At 40.3% G+C, this 15,270-nt stretch overlaps 1 protein-coding gene across 2 annotated transcripts in view; it reads left to right on the top strand.

The window, feature by feature from the left end:
- gnas (GNAS complex locus) overlaps positions 1 to 15,270 on the top strand; it is a 340,610-nt gene that overhangs the window by 134,131 nt on the left and 191,209 nt on the right. Inside the window, exons 1-4 of one of the 2 annotated variants that reach the window (XM_072238742.1) lie at positions 2,553 to 3,901; positions 4,843 to 4,915; positions 6,245 to 6,299; positions 8,447 to 8,566. In XM_072238742.1, coding sequence (XP_072094843.1) covers positions 3,757 to 3,901; positions 4,843 to 4,915; positions 6,245 to 6,299; positions 8,447 to 8,566 — 393 coding nt within the window. In that variant the 5' untranslated portion in view covers positions 2,553 to 3,756. Of the gene's footprint in view, positions 1 to 2,552; positions 3,902 to 4,842; positions 4,916 to 6,244; positions 6,300 to 8,446; positions 8,567 to 15,270 lie in introns of those variants that run through there. The other variant, XM_072238735.1, reaches the window with a different exon arrangement.

The following is a 15,270-nucleotide window of genomic DNA, read 5'->3' as shown; positions in this document are numbered from 1 at the left end:
CCTTCCATGCTTCTTGTTCTCAAGACTTAAATGCCCCTTCTTTGCTTTGAGCCTTCATTGGGTAGAGATTCTCAGGTATCAATAGGGATGTTGCATTTCTTCAAAGAGGCTTTGAGCAAATTCTTGAAACTATTCATCAATCTGCCTGGTAATCTCCTCCCATAGTGTTGTACCTTTAAAACATGTCTAATTTTCCCAAGAAGATAATCTCAATATGTGCAACCAAGCAGATGGTTCTAGATGCTGTAATACAACCCCTCCTTTTGAGTTTCTGATGATGGGTTAAACCAAAATTAATCATTATATGTGGTTTTGGGTGAGGACAAATTGGACTGAGCTGTGATGGATCTTGTGTTCTAATAGCCTTTGAAAGCTTAGAAATAAAGAAAAGCCAAATGGAAAGTTATCCAGAGGTTTTTGGAATGATATCTTTTGCACAACTTTGAAGATGTGAATAGTTGGGAATACAATTCTTTATTAAAAAAAATTGCACTATTCCTCTCATTCAGGCTGAGAAAAATAAATCTGTAGCATGAAAGAACTAAAAGAAACCAATGTTTTATGGAACATTTTATTTCTTACATTTTACTTGTGAATTGTTGAACCATTTCATATAGTGTTCATTCATAGAGTGAATACATTTCCAGGTTGATACTCTGGATTTTAAAGATGGCTAGAATTTTCTTGCATAAGAAATGGAATAGGATGAAATGGATCTTACACTTTATAATGCTCCAGCCCCATTTCCTGAAGTGAGTTGTATTTTCTCCCCATTGAAAGTCTTGCGTGAATGCCTTCTAGAGGATTGCTGAGAGTCATTATCCCAAAATCATACTTCTGATTTTGAACAGCATGCTTCTGCTGTGGCTAACAGGAGAAGTCAAAGCCAAATGAAAAGACAAATAGAAGGCATAATTAGTGGCAAAAATTAGTGGGAAGTTAGAGGATTTGGTAGTTTTTAAAAACCAATTGAAGGCAACTAAAAAGTAATTAAGGGAAAGATGGAATATGAAAGTAAGCTAGCCAATAATATTAAAGAGGACACCAAAAGTTTCTTCTGATATATGAAATGTAAAAGAGAGGTGAGAGTGGATATTGGACCGGTGATAAACAATGCTGGAGAGGTAGTAATGGGGTCAACGAAATGGCAGACGAACTGAATTTAAGTATTGTGCATCAGTCTTCACTGTGGACGATACTAGCAGTATGGTGGAAGTTCCAGGTGTCATGGGACATGAAGTATGTGAAGTTACCATAACTAGACTGAAGGTTCTTTGGAAATTGACATACAACGTAAAAAGACACGGTCCCAACACCGACCCCTGTTGAACACCAGTAGTCACTGGCAGCCTTTCCTAAAAGGATCTCTCTATTCCCACTCTTTGCCTCCTGCTAATCAGCCAACACTATATCTATGCCAGTATTCTTCCTGGGCTCTTTTCTTGTTTAGCAGCCTCATGTGTGCACTATGTCAAAAGTCTTCTGAAATTCCAAGTAAACAACATCCACTGATTCTCCTTTGTCTATCCTGCTTGTCATTTCTTCAAAGAATTCCAACAGATGTGTCAGGCAAGATGTTTCGTTAAGGAAACCATGCTGACTACGGCCTTTTTTGTCCATGTGTCTCCAAGTACCCCAAAACCACATCCTTAACAATCCACTCTTACATCTTCCCAACCACTGAGGTCAGGCTAACTGGCCTATAATTTCCTTTCTTCTGCTTCCCTCCCTTCATGCAGAATGGAGTGACGTTTGCAATTTCCAGTCCCCCAGAGCCATTGATCCTTGAAAGATTATTATTAAAGCCCTAGGGTGTAGTCCATCAAGTCCAGGTGACTTATCTACTTTCAGACCTTTCAGTTTCCCAAGCACCATCTCCCTACGAATAGCAACTGCACTCACTTCTGCCTCCTGACACTCTCATACTTCTGGCATACTGCTAGTGTTTTCCAGTGAAGACCGATGCAAAATACTTATTCAGTTCATCCACCATTTCCTTGAACCGCCCCCCCCCCAACACTATCTCTCCAGCATCATTTTCCAGCGGTCTAATATCTATTCTCACCTCTCTTTTACTCCTTGTGTATCTGAAAAAAACTTTGGTTTCATTTTTGATGTTATTGGCTAGCTTACCTCTTCTAATTTCCCACTAATTTTTGCTCTGTGTGTACGCCCGCCCTTTCGCTCTTGTTGCTTCCTCCAAGTTCTGATAGTCAGATCAGTCTAGTCTTTGGAGTAACTTTGCAAACTTCAACTTCAAAGCATGTTAAAACATGTTACTGGAAATTCCAGCATCTGCAGATTTCCTCGTGTTTGCGTAGCTAATCAGAATGAATAGTTTTGAACGAAATACAAACCAATGCGAAAGTAGCGCAAGAAAAAGAAATGAGTTATTCCATGTTTAGATTTTCCCTCAGTTTATATAGTGCTGCGGTGCTGCCTCGGTTGCAATATTTGAAGAGAGCGCCTTGGTTTATAGTGCGGTGACGCTGTTATCATGTGAGCGTAGAGTGAGCTTGGTGTTTGCCCCACCCGTTTGTGTGTGTATGACTCTCTCTGCTTCTCTACATACCCAGCAGCAGGAAGGGCTGCTCGGTATAAAAAATATTATATATAGAGAAATATTCAACAACCCAGTGATTTACATACGTGGGATAAATAGAAGAGACAGACACTTATTTTTAATATCCAGAAGATCTGAGCTCGTGTTTATAGCAAAGAGGGAAGATTTATTCGGGGAGGGGGGAGGGAAGAAAAACAATTCACCAGGGAAAAGAAGGGAGAAGAAACGCCACCGGTGGGGAGTTAAACGCTGGACCTTCGCACACGGGGAATTTAAACCGAAAGGAAATCCGGTTTACCCTGAAGGAAAACAGACTTTATCCCACGGGAGGGAAAAGAGGAAAAAAAATCTCTAATCTACCCAAGGGAGGAAAATAAGTGAGAAATCGAGCAAGAGGAAATTTACACCGTGGCACTGAGGGAGCATATCAGCCGGAGGAAAAGAGCGAGCAGGAGGAATTAGAGAGAAACGAGAGGGGAGACTGAAGCCACCGCCTTACCTCCATTTGTTACCTTCGCAATATTGTTTGAGCATTAATTTCCTGGGAGAAGGAGGAAGGAACAGAAGCGGAGAAAAAATATATAATTTGGAAAGAAAGGGAAGCCGAAGAGGATAGTCGGTGTCTGAGGGAACTACGGGAAGCGGGCCTGCTGTATGCCCGATTGATCGACTGACCGGTACTAGAGCAGCCAGGCCACCCACCCGAGAACCGCTCACAGTCGGCGAGGCGAAAGCCGCCTGGGGCGGGGCCAGGCCAGTGGAGTAGAAATCGGCGGCGGGCCCAGCGGAGGCCGAACGGGATTATTACTTAATTGACATTTAATTTGCCCCGTTCTTTTTCTTTCTCTCGCTTGCCTTCCATTTTATTATTTGGGCGGACCCAGGGCTCGCAGGCCCAGCGCTCGCTGCTGGTGTCTGGGCGACAGGAGGGTGGCTGGCTGGGAGGAGGTGGAGGTGGAGAGCCCGGCGCTTGCTGCTCTCCCACATCCACGCAGCCGCCCACGCCTCCCTCGGGGGCTGCTGGAGTGAAGGCCCGGCGCTGACGGTCGGTCGGGGCCTGGCGCTAGGAAAGGGGGAGGGGGCCGGCGTCGCTCGTCCGCCCGATCGCTCGCTCGCTTGCGTGTGTGGCCGGTGCTTGAAGGGTGGCTGTACCGCGGGAGTCCGGCGGTTGCTGCTGGCCGCTCATCTCGCTGATGACCATGGGCTGCTTGGGGAACAGCAAGACCGAGGACCAGAGGAACGAGGAGAAGGCGCAACGCGAAGCCAACAAGAAGATCGAGAAGCAACTGCAGAAGGACAAGCAGATCTACCGGGCCACGCATCGCTTGCTACTGCTAGGTATGTGATCTGACCGGTGGGGCTGGAGGGTAGGGAGCCGAGCCCCGGCACCTGGAAACATCTAGAAGCCGCATCGGTGATGATAGTGTATGGGGGGGGGCGATGTCTTCAGGAGGAAGACGTAAAGCGAAGGCCTACCGTGTGAACTAAATAATATTAATCCTCGTTATTCTCTCCCTCTCCATAATTTACTAGGGGAATAGCCAGTGGGCCGAGGAGCTAGGAGTAGGCGACCGGTTTTATTCAGCCGGTGCTGGGTTCAGTTATGGGGCCTCGGGGGGGGGGGGGTGTTTGGGGTAAAATAACACAACATGGAGGCTCGCTTGCCGTCGTGGTTGAAAGGGACTTTTCCTAAGTTCCTGACACTCAGTCCTTCATGTCCTTTTTCTCTGTCCCTCTACGAGTAGCAAATTAACTAACTGCGTGATTGGTGACATTTAAGAGTGGCTTTTGTTGAATGGGGAACCGACAAGCTGAGTGGGAGGGCTGTGGATGACATGCTGAACATGGAGGCCACTTGCTGCTCAATGTGTTTTTTAAGTCTTAAATAAATGAATAAAATGGGTCGATGATCTAACAGTGAATATGACATCTATGTACGAGAGAGACTGCAGTCGACCAGAAATGTTAAGCTTGTTGACAAGGCATAGATATTTTAAAAACCTGTGTTTTTCTAATCTATTTAAGATAATAAAACGAGGGAGTACGTATTCTTATTAAATACATAAATTATATTGGGTTGGAAGGAAATAGAGGCCTCTGTTTTTTGAGAGCCTGTTTTTGCATTTGTATCGAGGAGTGGTGGGGAATTAGTCAAAATGTATTTTATGTGTGTTTAGGTTTTTGCAAAAGTTGTTGGAAGGGGAGCCACTGGTGCATTCGCCACGGTTTCGAGTTAAAAAAAATGTTTATTTTTCAAAATTGCGTTTCTTTAAATGCAGGAGCTGGTGAATCTGGTAAAAGCACCATCGTCAAACAGATGCGAATTTTACACGTCAATGGATTTCATGCCGAGTAAGTGACAATATTGTTTTTCATCTTTCTCTGAAGCCAGTACAGTTTCTTTCTCCTACCGGCATGGCTAAACTTGGCAGAGGGGTGGGGTGCTTTTAATGTGTGCTTGCATTCGTATTTTTTCTCTGTTCTGGTTTCTCTGTTACTGCAACTCTCTTCCTCCTTCCACAGTCCTCCTTTTCTGCAACATGGCTGCCAACATAACAGTTCTTTTTCCTTCTACTTTTTGACATAAACATTATATTGCCCTCTCCACACTTCTATTGACTGCTGTTTTTTAAAATATAATTAGCTACTGAAGCTCTTCTGTTTTATTGTAGAGGCAGTTTTCATACTAGTTCATTTCTAAAAGATGGTTTTGGATGTCTACTGCTTGTACACAATGTTGCCCAGTTGGAGCCTTGCATTTTATTTGGTAGAGATTTGTATATGTGTGTACAGCTGCAGATGAAGTGTTTGCTCACTTGTAGCTACTAGATTTAAAATTGAAAACTTAATACAATCGTGGCTGCTGCAAAAACCTAGCTGATGCGTTGTAGAAATGTAAGTGGTCCAGTAGCTTACACAGTAGGCAACCAACCATATAGTGCCTATGGATTAGAGGGGCAAAGGGAAGATGAGCTTTGGTTCTTTAACGTTTTCCAGAAGCGCTGGGACGTTTGCATTAATTTTACCTGTTGTATATCACATAAGATCTGTTGTGAATCACCTCTTTCCAGTTTCAACTTGCTGCTTTTTATATTTTGTTGATTCATTATTTTGTTAGAAACTGGACCTGTGTGGTTTGCTTTTATTGTTTCATGAAGTGAGAAATCCTTGTAGATTTTGGTGGTTTTTGTGGAGAAAATTCATGTGCATCTTCTATGAAAGCAAGTGTTGCACTCAAAGTTAATTGCAATGTGGACTTCCATATAATACAATATTCAATTAATATAAGAGGTTTGATCTGAAATTGGTAGCCAGTGTGCCAGTTCCAGCAGATGGTTAGCTTGAACTTGTGTTTTCATCCCAGGAGAGAGTTGTCTGCTTTAACAGTGTCCCACATGCCCTGATCACTTCTCCCAGCAGTTTAATTTTAAATATTTATGTTGTACAATCCATCTGGGCACTGAATTAAACTCAGTTTTATGCAGCATTGGGATTAATGTGTTAAACGAGTGTTTGAAGCTGCTCCTTTCCTGAACTTAATGTTGATTTCTACTACATTTAATGTTGATGTAAAGTACAAACTGTTAGATGTTTTTGGTTTTCAGTTAGAAGAATTTAAATGCCAATTGTACCTGTTACTGCAATATTATGCAATTTTATTAAAATTCTATATTTTTTTAGTGAGAAAAAACGGAAAATTCAAGATATTAAAAATAATATTAAAGAAGCTATAGAGGTAAACCCTTATCTTTGTCTTCCTTGTTTGTGCATGCTTTACACTTGATATTGCTGGTTAAAAGCTGAATAAAATGTATAGTGTACAATGTAATTCTGACTTGTAGGTGATTATCTCTTCCTGCCATCCTCTGCTTGTCTGTATGTAGACTTTGTAATAACCATACCACTATCCTGCAGTCCCTCACCAGGGATGTGTGTGCATTTGAATTGTTTAAATGGATTGTCTGTCCATATAGTAAATCTGATGCCCCTCATGGATCAATTCATTGCCATCACACTCCCTGCTTCTGTGTTATATTTCTTTGCTGCCCTTTGGCAACATATGGAAACCTGGCCTTGCTGTAAACATGTGAGCTGATGTCACCCTGCTAACTTTATCTTGCCCTTACCTCTGTCAACCCTATCATTGTCTCAAAATTGTGAAACTGTTAAACATCCAGTACTGGAAGGGAGGAAATTTCCTCCAACTAAATACAGTAGATTCTGGTTAATTGGGACAGCCACTTATTTGGGACTACTCTTAAAGAACAAAAAATTAATCTAGAAAATAGATGGGGTGGGAGTCTATTGCTGAACAGTTTCTCACTAGCATTAGTCGTGCACACTGGCGTGTCTGTTAGCCGCTACACTGTGCTTCGAGCGAACAGTATTTAAAGGGTCAGTTGTGTGTGTTTGTGTTCAAAAAGTGATTTTTGTCAGTGATAGTTGGCAAGAAATAAGCAGCAAGACTATTCAGAACTGTTTTGCTCACTGTGGTTTCAAGCATTCATGCTTGGAAATGCCAGAAGTGTCTGAGAGTGAAAGTGAAACATTTTCACTACTTCAGCAATGTAGAAACTATGAAGAATTTGAAGATATCAACAATCATCTTGAATGTTAATAAAAATGAAGATTTGAAGGATGCAGTCGTTGAAAACATTGTATAAAGACGATCCATTATTTGCACTAGGTATTCATTATTTGCACTGATTTTGTTCATTTACAGTCAGTCAAAAGAACATGACAGTGTAGACTGATCACAAACAAGAGAAAATCTGCAGATGTTGGAAATCCAAGCAACACACACAAAATGCTGGAGGAACTCAGCAGACTAGGCAGTATCTATGGAAAGGATTACAGTCGACGTTTTGGGCTGAAACCCCTCAGCAAGTCCTGCTGAAGGGTTTTGGCCCAAAATGTCGACTGTACTCTTATTTTCATAGATGCTGCCTGGTCTGCTGAGTTCTTCCAGCATTTTGTGTGTGTTGCAGCGTACACTGGACGAATTCCTCTTATTAGAAAGTAATACAGTCTTATAGTCCTGCAGTAGTGTTGTTCTGCTTTCTGTATTTCATTTAAAAACATAATTTACTTAGTTTGTCTTTTTATACCTTTTTAACTGTTTCCATGAAACTTTTGCTAATTGGGATCAAGTGGGCTGCTTAATTAGGCCAAAATGTGCTGGTCCTGATGTGTCATAATTAACCGGAATCCACTGTATTGAGAAAACCAAAGCCACTTCGGTCTCTGTCACAAGCTCTTAGCCATTGATTTGATCTCCCTGGTAATGGTTTGAAGATGATCAGTCTGTTAATTTTTTTTCAAATACAACTCTGACTGGAGTTTTGGACTTCAGGCCATTCAAAATCCAAGTTTCCTAACTGAAATTAACCAGTTTAGAACTTGTAATTGTCGACCTTTGTTAACCCCTATTGAAGTAGTACTTTAATTTTCAGGTTTAATTGTGGTCTGATTGATCTCTAGTCCAATCACTCTTAAATATAAGTGTTAATTGAAGAACTGCTCTTCTCAAGGATCTGCACATCTAATTAGTGCAGCATTGCCAGCAACAAACCTCTCCATCTTTTCCTTATGATGGAGGTCAGGATTGAACCCCAGTCACTTGGATTAGGTTACCATTCTGTTGCACTTCATTTGCTAGTTGAAATGGCATTGAGAGTTGCTTTTGATACTTTTTCAGAATTGGATATTTGCTCTAGCTTGTGAATACTTTGCTTATTGTGAAATGGCATTCATGAAGTGTGAGAGCAATTTGGGATGTGATGTGCTTTAGGAAACACACAATGCAAAGGTGGGTGGTGGGGAGTGATGAAGGAGGAAATGGGATAATTTGCTTGAACAAATTTGTTCTTATTTTTGTTGCAGACAATAGTGGGCGCAATGAATACATTGGTTCCACCAGTCCCTTTAGCCAATCCTGAAAACCAATTTCGATTGGAGTACATTCTAAACTTAGCAAATGAGAAAAACTTTGAATTTACACCGGTAAGTGTTATGAAACGTTCAAGGAATTGGGCATATATATGAAAATATCAGTTATATTTAAAGTAAATTGCAATGAGCTATTTGAATTTTATGGTTTTAACAAAGTGAAATTCCTTGCATTTTTGAGTTTGGATTAGATGTTGGATTCCCCGTATTGCCCTAACCTTGGTTCCTAGTTGAAATAAGGTAACAAATAAACAAAGTATTATTGTAAAGATTGGGTAGGAACTTTGGACCTGAAATGGGGAATCCCTTCTGAAATTGGAAATTCTTATTGTTGTAGAATGATTATTCATGGTTATATTGGTGCAATAATGGGTTTCCACTTTAAAGTGAATTTCTATAACAGTTGTTCTGTGTTTCCTCCGAATATACTGAAGATGCATTCCACCTATTCTATTGTAGATTCTCGGCAGTATTATTCTTGACGGACCTTTGAAGTTGTGTACCTTGTAGCTGAAAAGTGGCCTTATTTTAATGCTAAGTTTCAGAATGCATTGTGATATTTTCTCGTTGTGTTCTGTGAACCTTTTTTTGGGGGGGAGGGAGTGTGAAGTGTTGTAAGCAGTTACCCAGCTGTACCTTGAATTTTGTTTGAACAGTATTTAAAAATCAGAAATATGAAGGGGACATTAGAACTTCATTGAACTAGAACAATGTTGGCCCATTGGACCATGTTGTGCAATCATGTAACCTATTCCAAGGTCAATCTAACCTTCTTGCTCCCACATAGCCCTCTATTTTTCTTTTATCCATGCCTATCTAAGAGTCTCTTAGATGTCCCTAATGTACCTGCCTCTACACTACCCCTGGTAGAAAGTGAAACATGCTTCCAAAAAAAAGAGCCCTACCTTTGATATACCACACCCTCCAAACTATCCTTACAAACACCTTAAAGATATGTCCTCTCGTAGCCAAAGTCTCTGACTGTCAACTCTATCTATGCCTCTTATTGTACACCTCTATCAAGTCACCTTTCATGCTTTTCTCCAAAGTGAAAAGCCTTAGCTTGCTCAGTTTATCCTCCAGTAGAACTACTGTGGCACAGCTCCAGAAGCTTGGGTTTAATCCTGACCCTGGAGCTGTGTGTGTAGAGTTTGCACATTAACCCTATGATCAAGTGGGTTACTCCATTTTCTACACGCATATCTCAGTAAACTTGCTGGTTGGTTAATGGGTATTTGTGTAGTGAAGGTGAGTGGTAAAATTGATGGGAGTGTGGGGAGAATAAGTTACAAAGCAAAATTAGAGGAATGATACTGTTTTGTGAGCTGGCAGCAACTGAGGAGCTGAAAGTCAAAATATGTATATGGAAGGAAACATGAATCTCCTTGGATGTTTGAGCAAATCTATCCTTGAAATTTTGCTGGGAACTTGTAAATGCTAAATTTGTGGCGAGAATGCGTCTTTCCAGCAGCTTGGTTGAACCACTGCAATTAAAATCTCCTCCTTTCTTATTTTCAAAATTGACCTGTGTAATTTGACAGTTTGATTTTTGTTTTGCATTAGGTAGCTGTCAAGGCAACTACAAGTTTTACTTTGTGCTATTGAAATGAAAATCTGAATATAACCAGTAGGGGAGAACTACAAATCATATTTACTGCTGGTATTTAAAAACATAAGAAATAGGAGTAGACAAGCCTGCTCTGCCATTCAGTAAGATAGTGGCTGATTTGATCTTGTCCTTTACTTTCCTTCCTGCATTTAGTTCTCCCTGTATTGTAATATTTGCCTCTCTCAGCTTTGAAGATATTCAATGACTCATCCTCCATAGCTGTTGAGAGTAAAAGAAATCCAAAGGTTTGCAATCTTCTGAGAGAATTCCTCCTCATCTCAGTCTTAAATGGCTGGTCATTTATTCTGAAACTATGCCTTCTAGTTCTGGAATCTTGTAATTTTTTAATACTCCATTGAGAATAAGGCCAGCATCTCCAACTTTTCCCATGTAAGGCCAACTCTTCATCTGTATTCTCTACTTAAATAAGATCAGAACTGTATACTGCTTTGCAGATTTGTTTTCATTCATCCTCCATGTTGATAATTTGTGAATGCAATATCAACAAAAATGTGCCTTGCTAGTTTTATAAAGTGTTGAGGATGAAATGCTTTGTGGTGTGGACAATTTTGTTAGAATGTATGGCAGCAAAAAAATCTTCTAGTGTGGGAAGATTAATGCTTCGGTTTCCAAAGGGATGTTTGCATTTGTCGATTAGTCTCATTTTCATTTTGTATCTTGATTGATCAGTGGAAGGTGTTCAGCAGTTGTGAGGTGGTGGTGATTTTTAATGCTTTCTTCTCTTAGATTAATTTTGTGTTGCAATTAGTCTGTGCAGCAGTGTGGAAAATTGATCTTGGACTGTTTAAAAGACCAAACATTTTGCTCTTTTAATTTAATTTTTTTATGCTTTAGCATTGAGAATAACCTACTTTGTATTTACTCTTAGATGTAATTGCTTGGGGTACCCACCTGCCAGTTATTTCACGTGTATTTGCCCTTTTACATTTGTTGTCATGGTGATACACTGTAAGATTGAGAAAGGCCTACGCCAAATATTTTTTCATGGATCATATCCTCCATACACCTTCCTGTACAGCAATAATTTGAGGTCTTTAGTCATTCAGGGGTTTGATCATAAGTCTTGTAGCATGCTAATGTGCATTTCTGCACATTATTCTATGCTGGTAATATTCTATGCTGGTAAACCTACTTTAACCTGAACAGAGGATCTTATTGCTGATGGGAGTAATAGAGTGGACTGTGGCAATATTTTAGTATTTTAACGTTTACATTTTCACCTTATTGAGAAATGTCACTTTGCCTTTGAGCTGACAGCCCTATCCAGCTTGGGTAGCATAGAAAATCATCTCCCCCCCCCCCCCCAACTTAAATTCAGGTTGGTCAAAAGAAGAGCAGATGAGAAAATGGGAAATAATATCATGCAGTGGGGAAATGTAATGAAATACCATTGGTTGAGCTATATAAAGTACAAGCAAAAGTAGTCTTCTGTCCTCTTGGGCATGCTCCAGCTTTAAGTAAGATCATGGATGATCTGAACTTCATAGTTTCACCCCCAACCCCCACAGTTTCTATAAAGCACCTACATGAGGGGAAGCTTATAGTGAAGGAGAAAACTAAAATGCCTGGAGGAAAAGCCATGCAAACTCCACGCAGAAAATACCATGGTTAGGATTGAATCTAGCTCACTAGAGGTGTAGCTAGCAGCTCTAACAGTGTTGCCACAGTTCTTCCTCCTCATTAATTAATTGCACCTCTTTACAGAAGATAACGTCTAAAATGATCTGTTTTCATGTTGATTCACCAATGTATCGAGGCTTGTCCTTTATGATTGACCTACCTGGCTGACTCCTCAGCAGACATAAATTAGCATCATACATGACCTCTCATTGCAGACAAAGTACATAAAACAGTCTGCCGAAAGGCCCAGTTAAATTAAAAGAATGCTATAAAAATTGAAATTTTTTCTCCAAAAGATTTTAAGTTCTGAGTCTTGCATAATCCATTTTAAGGCCCATGAGGGCATGAACATAACTATGGAAGAATGGCACATAACAAAATCAACTGTGTTCGTGGTTTTACTTTTTTGAAGACCTATGCTTCTTGCCAAATAGATTTGGATGTAATTAAAGTGAAGTAATTGGCCAATCTTGTTATAAATTTATCTATTTTGTATGTATTATATCTTCATCCACCTTTAATGGTGTACATTTGAAGCCATATTTGAATTTTTTTAATGACATGATAATGCAGTGTTAATACTCAGTGTCTACATGGAGAAATTGTTTTTCCAACATTAATGCATCCATTCTAATCATGATATTTTCCTCCTCTTAGAAAATACTTTATTGTTGAGAGAGAGAGCAATGTGGATTCATTTTTAGTTCTTTTTAGGTTTTATTCCACTTGGACATTAGAGGTTTTACAGGTTGCAGTAGTTAAGCAGTATAAGTCAATTCAAAACACACCTATTTCGAGGTTCTATCTTGATAAGGTATATACTTCTGGAACTCGTCTTGTAACTGATTTGGAGAATTCTTCCTCTTTTGACTGTTTGTCTTCTAATTTCCTTGTAAAATCAATGTTTTATGGGAATATTGTGTAACAAGAAATACATTCTTAATACATCCTAATATTTCCAACTAGCATTTTCAAAGATTTGGTATGAGGGCCTTCTTTGCAAAAGGAATCTTACATAAAATTGTTGAAATTTAGTAATGTATATTTAAATTGTTAGATGTTCAATTAAACACATCTTTTTTATCTGAAAACAAATTCACTGCACCTTAATTAGATAGTGGTAATCTTGGCGATTTTGAAATTTGCATCAAATGTGCACAATAGCACTTTTAAAATTGTGCTAGCTAGTGCGTAGGTGGCTCATATCTTTGGACCTTTCATTTTATCTAATAACTACCCCATTGTTACTACGTAAAATGAAAGACTGACTATTTTAACTGTAGTGTACAAATGGTTAAATGGATCATATTACCGACAAGAGGCAGCTGTGGAGGCCAGGTCATTGTGAGTATTTAGGGCGGAGGTTGATCGGTTCTCGATTCATCAGGGCGTGAAAGGTTATGGGGACAAGGCATGAGAATGGGGTTGAAAGGGAAAATGGACTACCCATCATAAAATGGTAGAGCAGACTCAATGGGCTGAATTGCCTAATTCTGCTCCTATGTCTTAACATCTTAGAATTGCCATTGAAGTGAATAGTGAATGTTTGAGAATTGACTAGTAGAGATATTTGAGTTAAAGGTACAAGTGGTGGGTGCAAGCAACTGGACATCAGCAAATGAAATCACTCTTGTAATGTGGTCAGGTTTTAAATGGAATCATTTGAAGTGAAATTGTAGTTATGTAAAGAATTAATGTAATAACCAATAAAAAAGACTTTTGAAGATGTGAATACTTAATGGAAACAATCATTAAATAGCTATGAAAAATAGTTCTTTCTCAGTCAATAAACACTTGTTAAATTCTTTTAATATATTTTCATATGGATTCATCAGATGTGCAGCTAGAGCTTAGCAGATATTGAATGAAATGTTGGAATCTGGGTTTTTGACAGCATAATATATGCAGGTTTGCTGACAAGAGTGAATGGATTTTGGCTGATGACAGTTCTTCAGTTGTAGAGTTTGTAGAATGTAATTGGATGATAATTAGTCATGGAGGTTAAAACTAAGCTGTAATTGGCAGAAGCAAATGATTATTTCAACTCAAATTTTATTAATGCAAGAAACAACCTTTTCTGCCTCTTGAGTCAGAATGTTCTGTCCTCAGCAAGGGCCTTACCTTTGACCCTCTTTACCTGCACCTGAGTGAGTTCCCTGCCTGCTATGATGCAGAGCTATTCTACTGCCACCTCCATCTCCAAGCCCACTTCTTTGGCAAGAATTCCATTGATGACCCCATCTCCTGTCTTCACCCATCCTCCTCTTCTTGGACACCCTGCTCTGGTTCTCTGCCTACTCTGAACCTTTTCATCTTGAATTTCCAACGAGACATCTGCACTCCTCTCTCCTCCTCCTTGAAATTCTAACCCCCTCTGAACACGCTGCCCCCCACTCTCTCTGTACTTATCCCAATCTTACCATCAAGCCTGCAGACAAATGGGGTGCTGTTGTATTGTGGCACACTGACCTCTACCTTGCTGAGGCCAGGTGGCAACTCTCAAACACATCCTTATACCTGTCCCTTGAAAAGGATTCCACTCTGGACCATCACAGACCTCATCAACTCCGGAGAACTCCCATCCACTGCCACTAAATCCAGAGTTCTTTTACTCTGCCTTCTGTCCGCTCCTACATCCTCCTGTCCAAGTAGGCCTATTGTCTCTGCCAGCTCCTGCCCCACTGAACTCATGTCCTCGTACCTCTATTCCATTCCATCCCCTTTGGTCAATCCCTTCTCACCTACATCCATGATACTTATCGTGCTCTCGATCTTCTCTGTAACTTTCAATTCCCTGGCCCTGATGGCCTGATTTTCACTATGAATGTTTAGTCCCTATCACTTGTATACACCTTCAAGGCCTCAAAGCTCTTTACTTCCTTCTTAGCAAAAGAACCAACCAATTCCCCTTCACCATTACCCTCCGTCCGGCAGAACTGACCCTCGCCCTCAACAACTTTCCTTTCAGATCCTCAAACTTCCTCCAGATTCGAGGGGTATCCATGGGCCCCATTTATGCCTGCCTCTGGCTATGTAGAACAATCCATGTTTGACGCCTTCCCTGGTAATGCTCTCTGGTTATACCTCTGCTACATTGACGACCACATTAGTGTTGCTTCATGCACCCAAGCTGAGCTTGTCAGTTTTATCAACTCTCTTCCTCTTAACTTCCACCCTGCCCTTGGTCCATCTCTGACACCTCCCTTCCCTTTCCGATCTCTTCTGCCTCCATGTATGGAGACAAACTGTCAACTGACGTATTTTATAAATCTGCCGATTCCCATGGTTATCTTGACTATACATCTTCACACACTTATCATCTTTAAAAAATGCTATTCCCTTTTCTCAGTTCCTTCACATCTTCCACAATTGTCCCCAAGATCTGGCCTTCCTTTCCAGGACATGAAAGATGTCTTCCTCCTTCAAAGAACAGGGTTTCCTTTCCTCCGTTATTGATGCTGCCCTGCCCAGGTGTTAATGTAATCCCTAATATGTAATTCAGACACTT

Source organism: Mobula birostris, chromosome 2, assembly GCF_030028105.1.
Source record: "Mobula birostris isolate sMobBir1 chromosome 2, sMobBir1.hap1, whole genome shotgun sequence".
Lineage (NCBI taxonomy): Eukaryota > Metazoa > Chordata > Chondrichthyes > Myliobatiformes > Myliobatidae > Mobula > Mobula birostris.
Note: the sequence above shows the minus strand (reverse complement) of the source record. Positions and strands in the feature narration are given on the sequence as shown.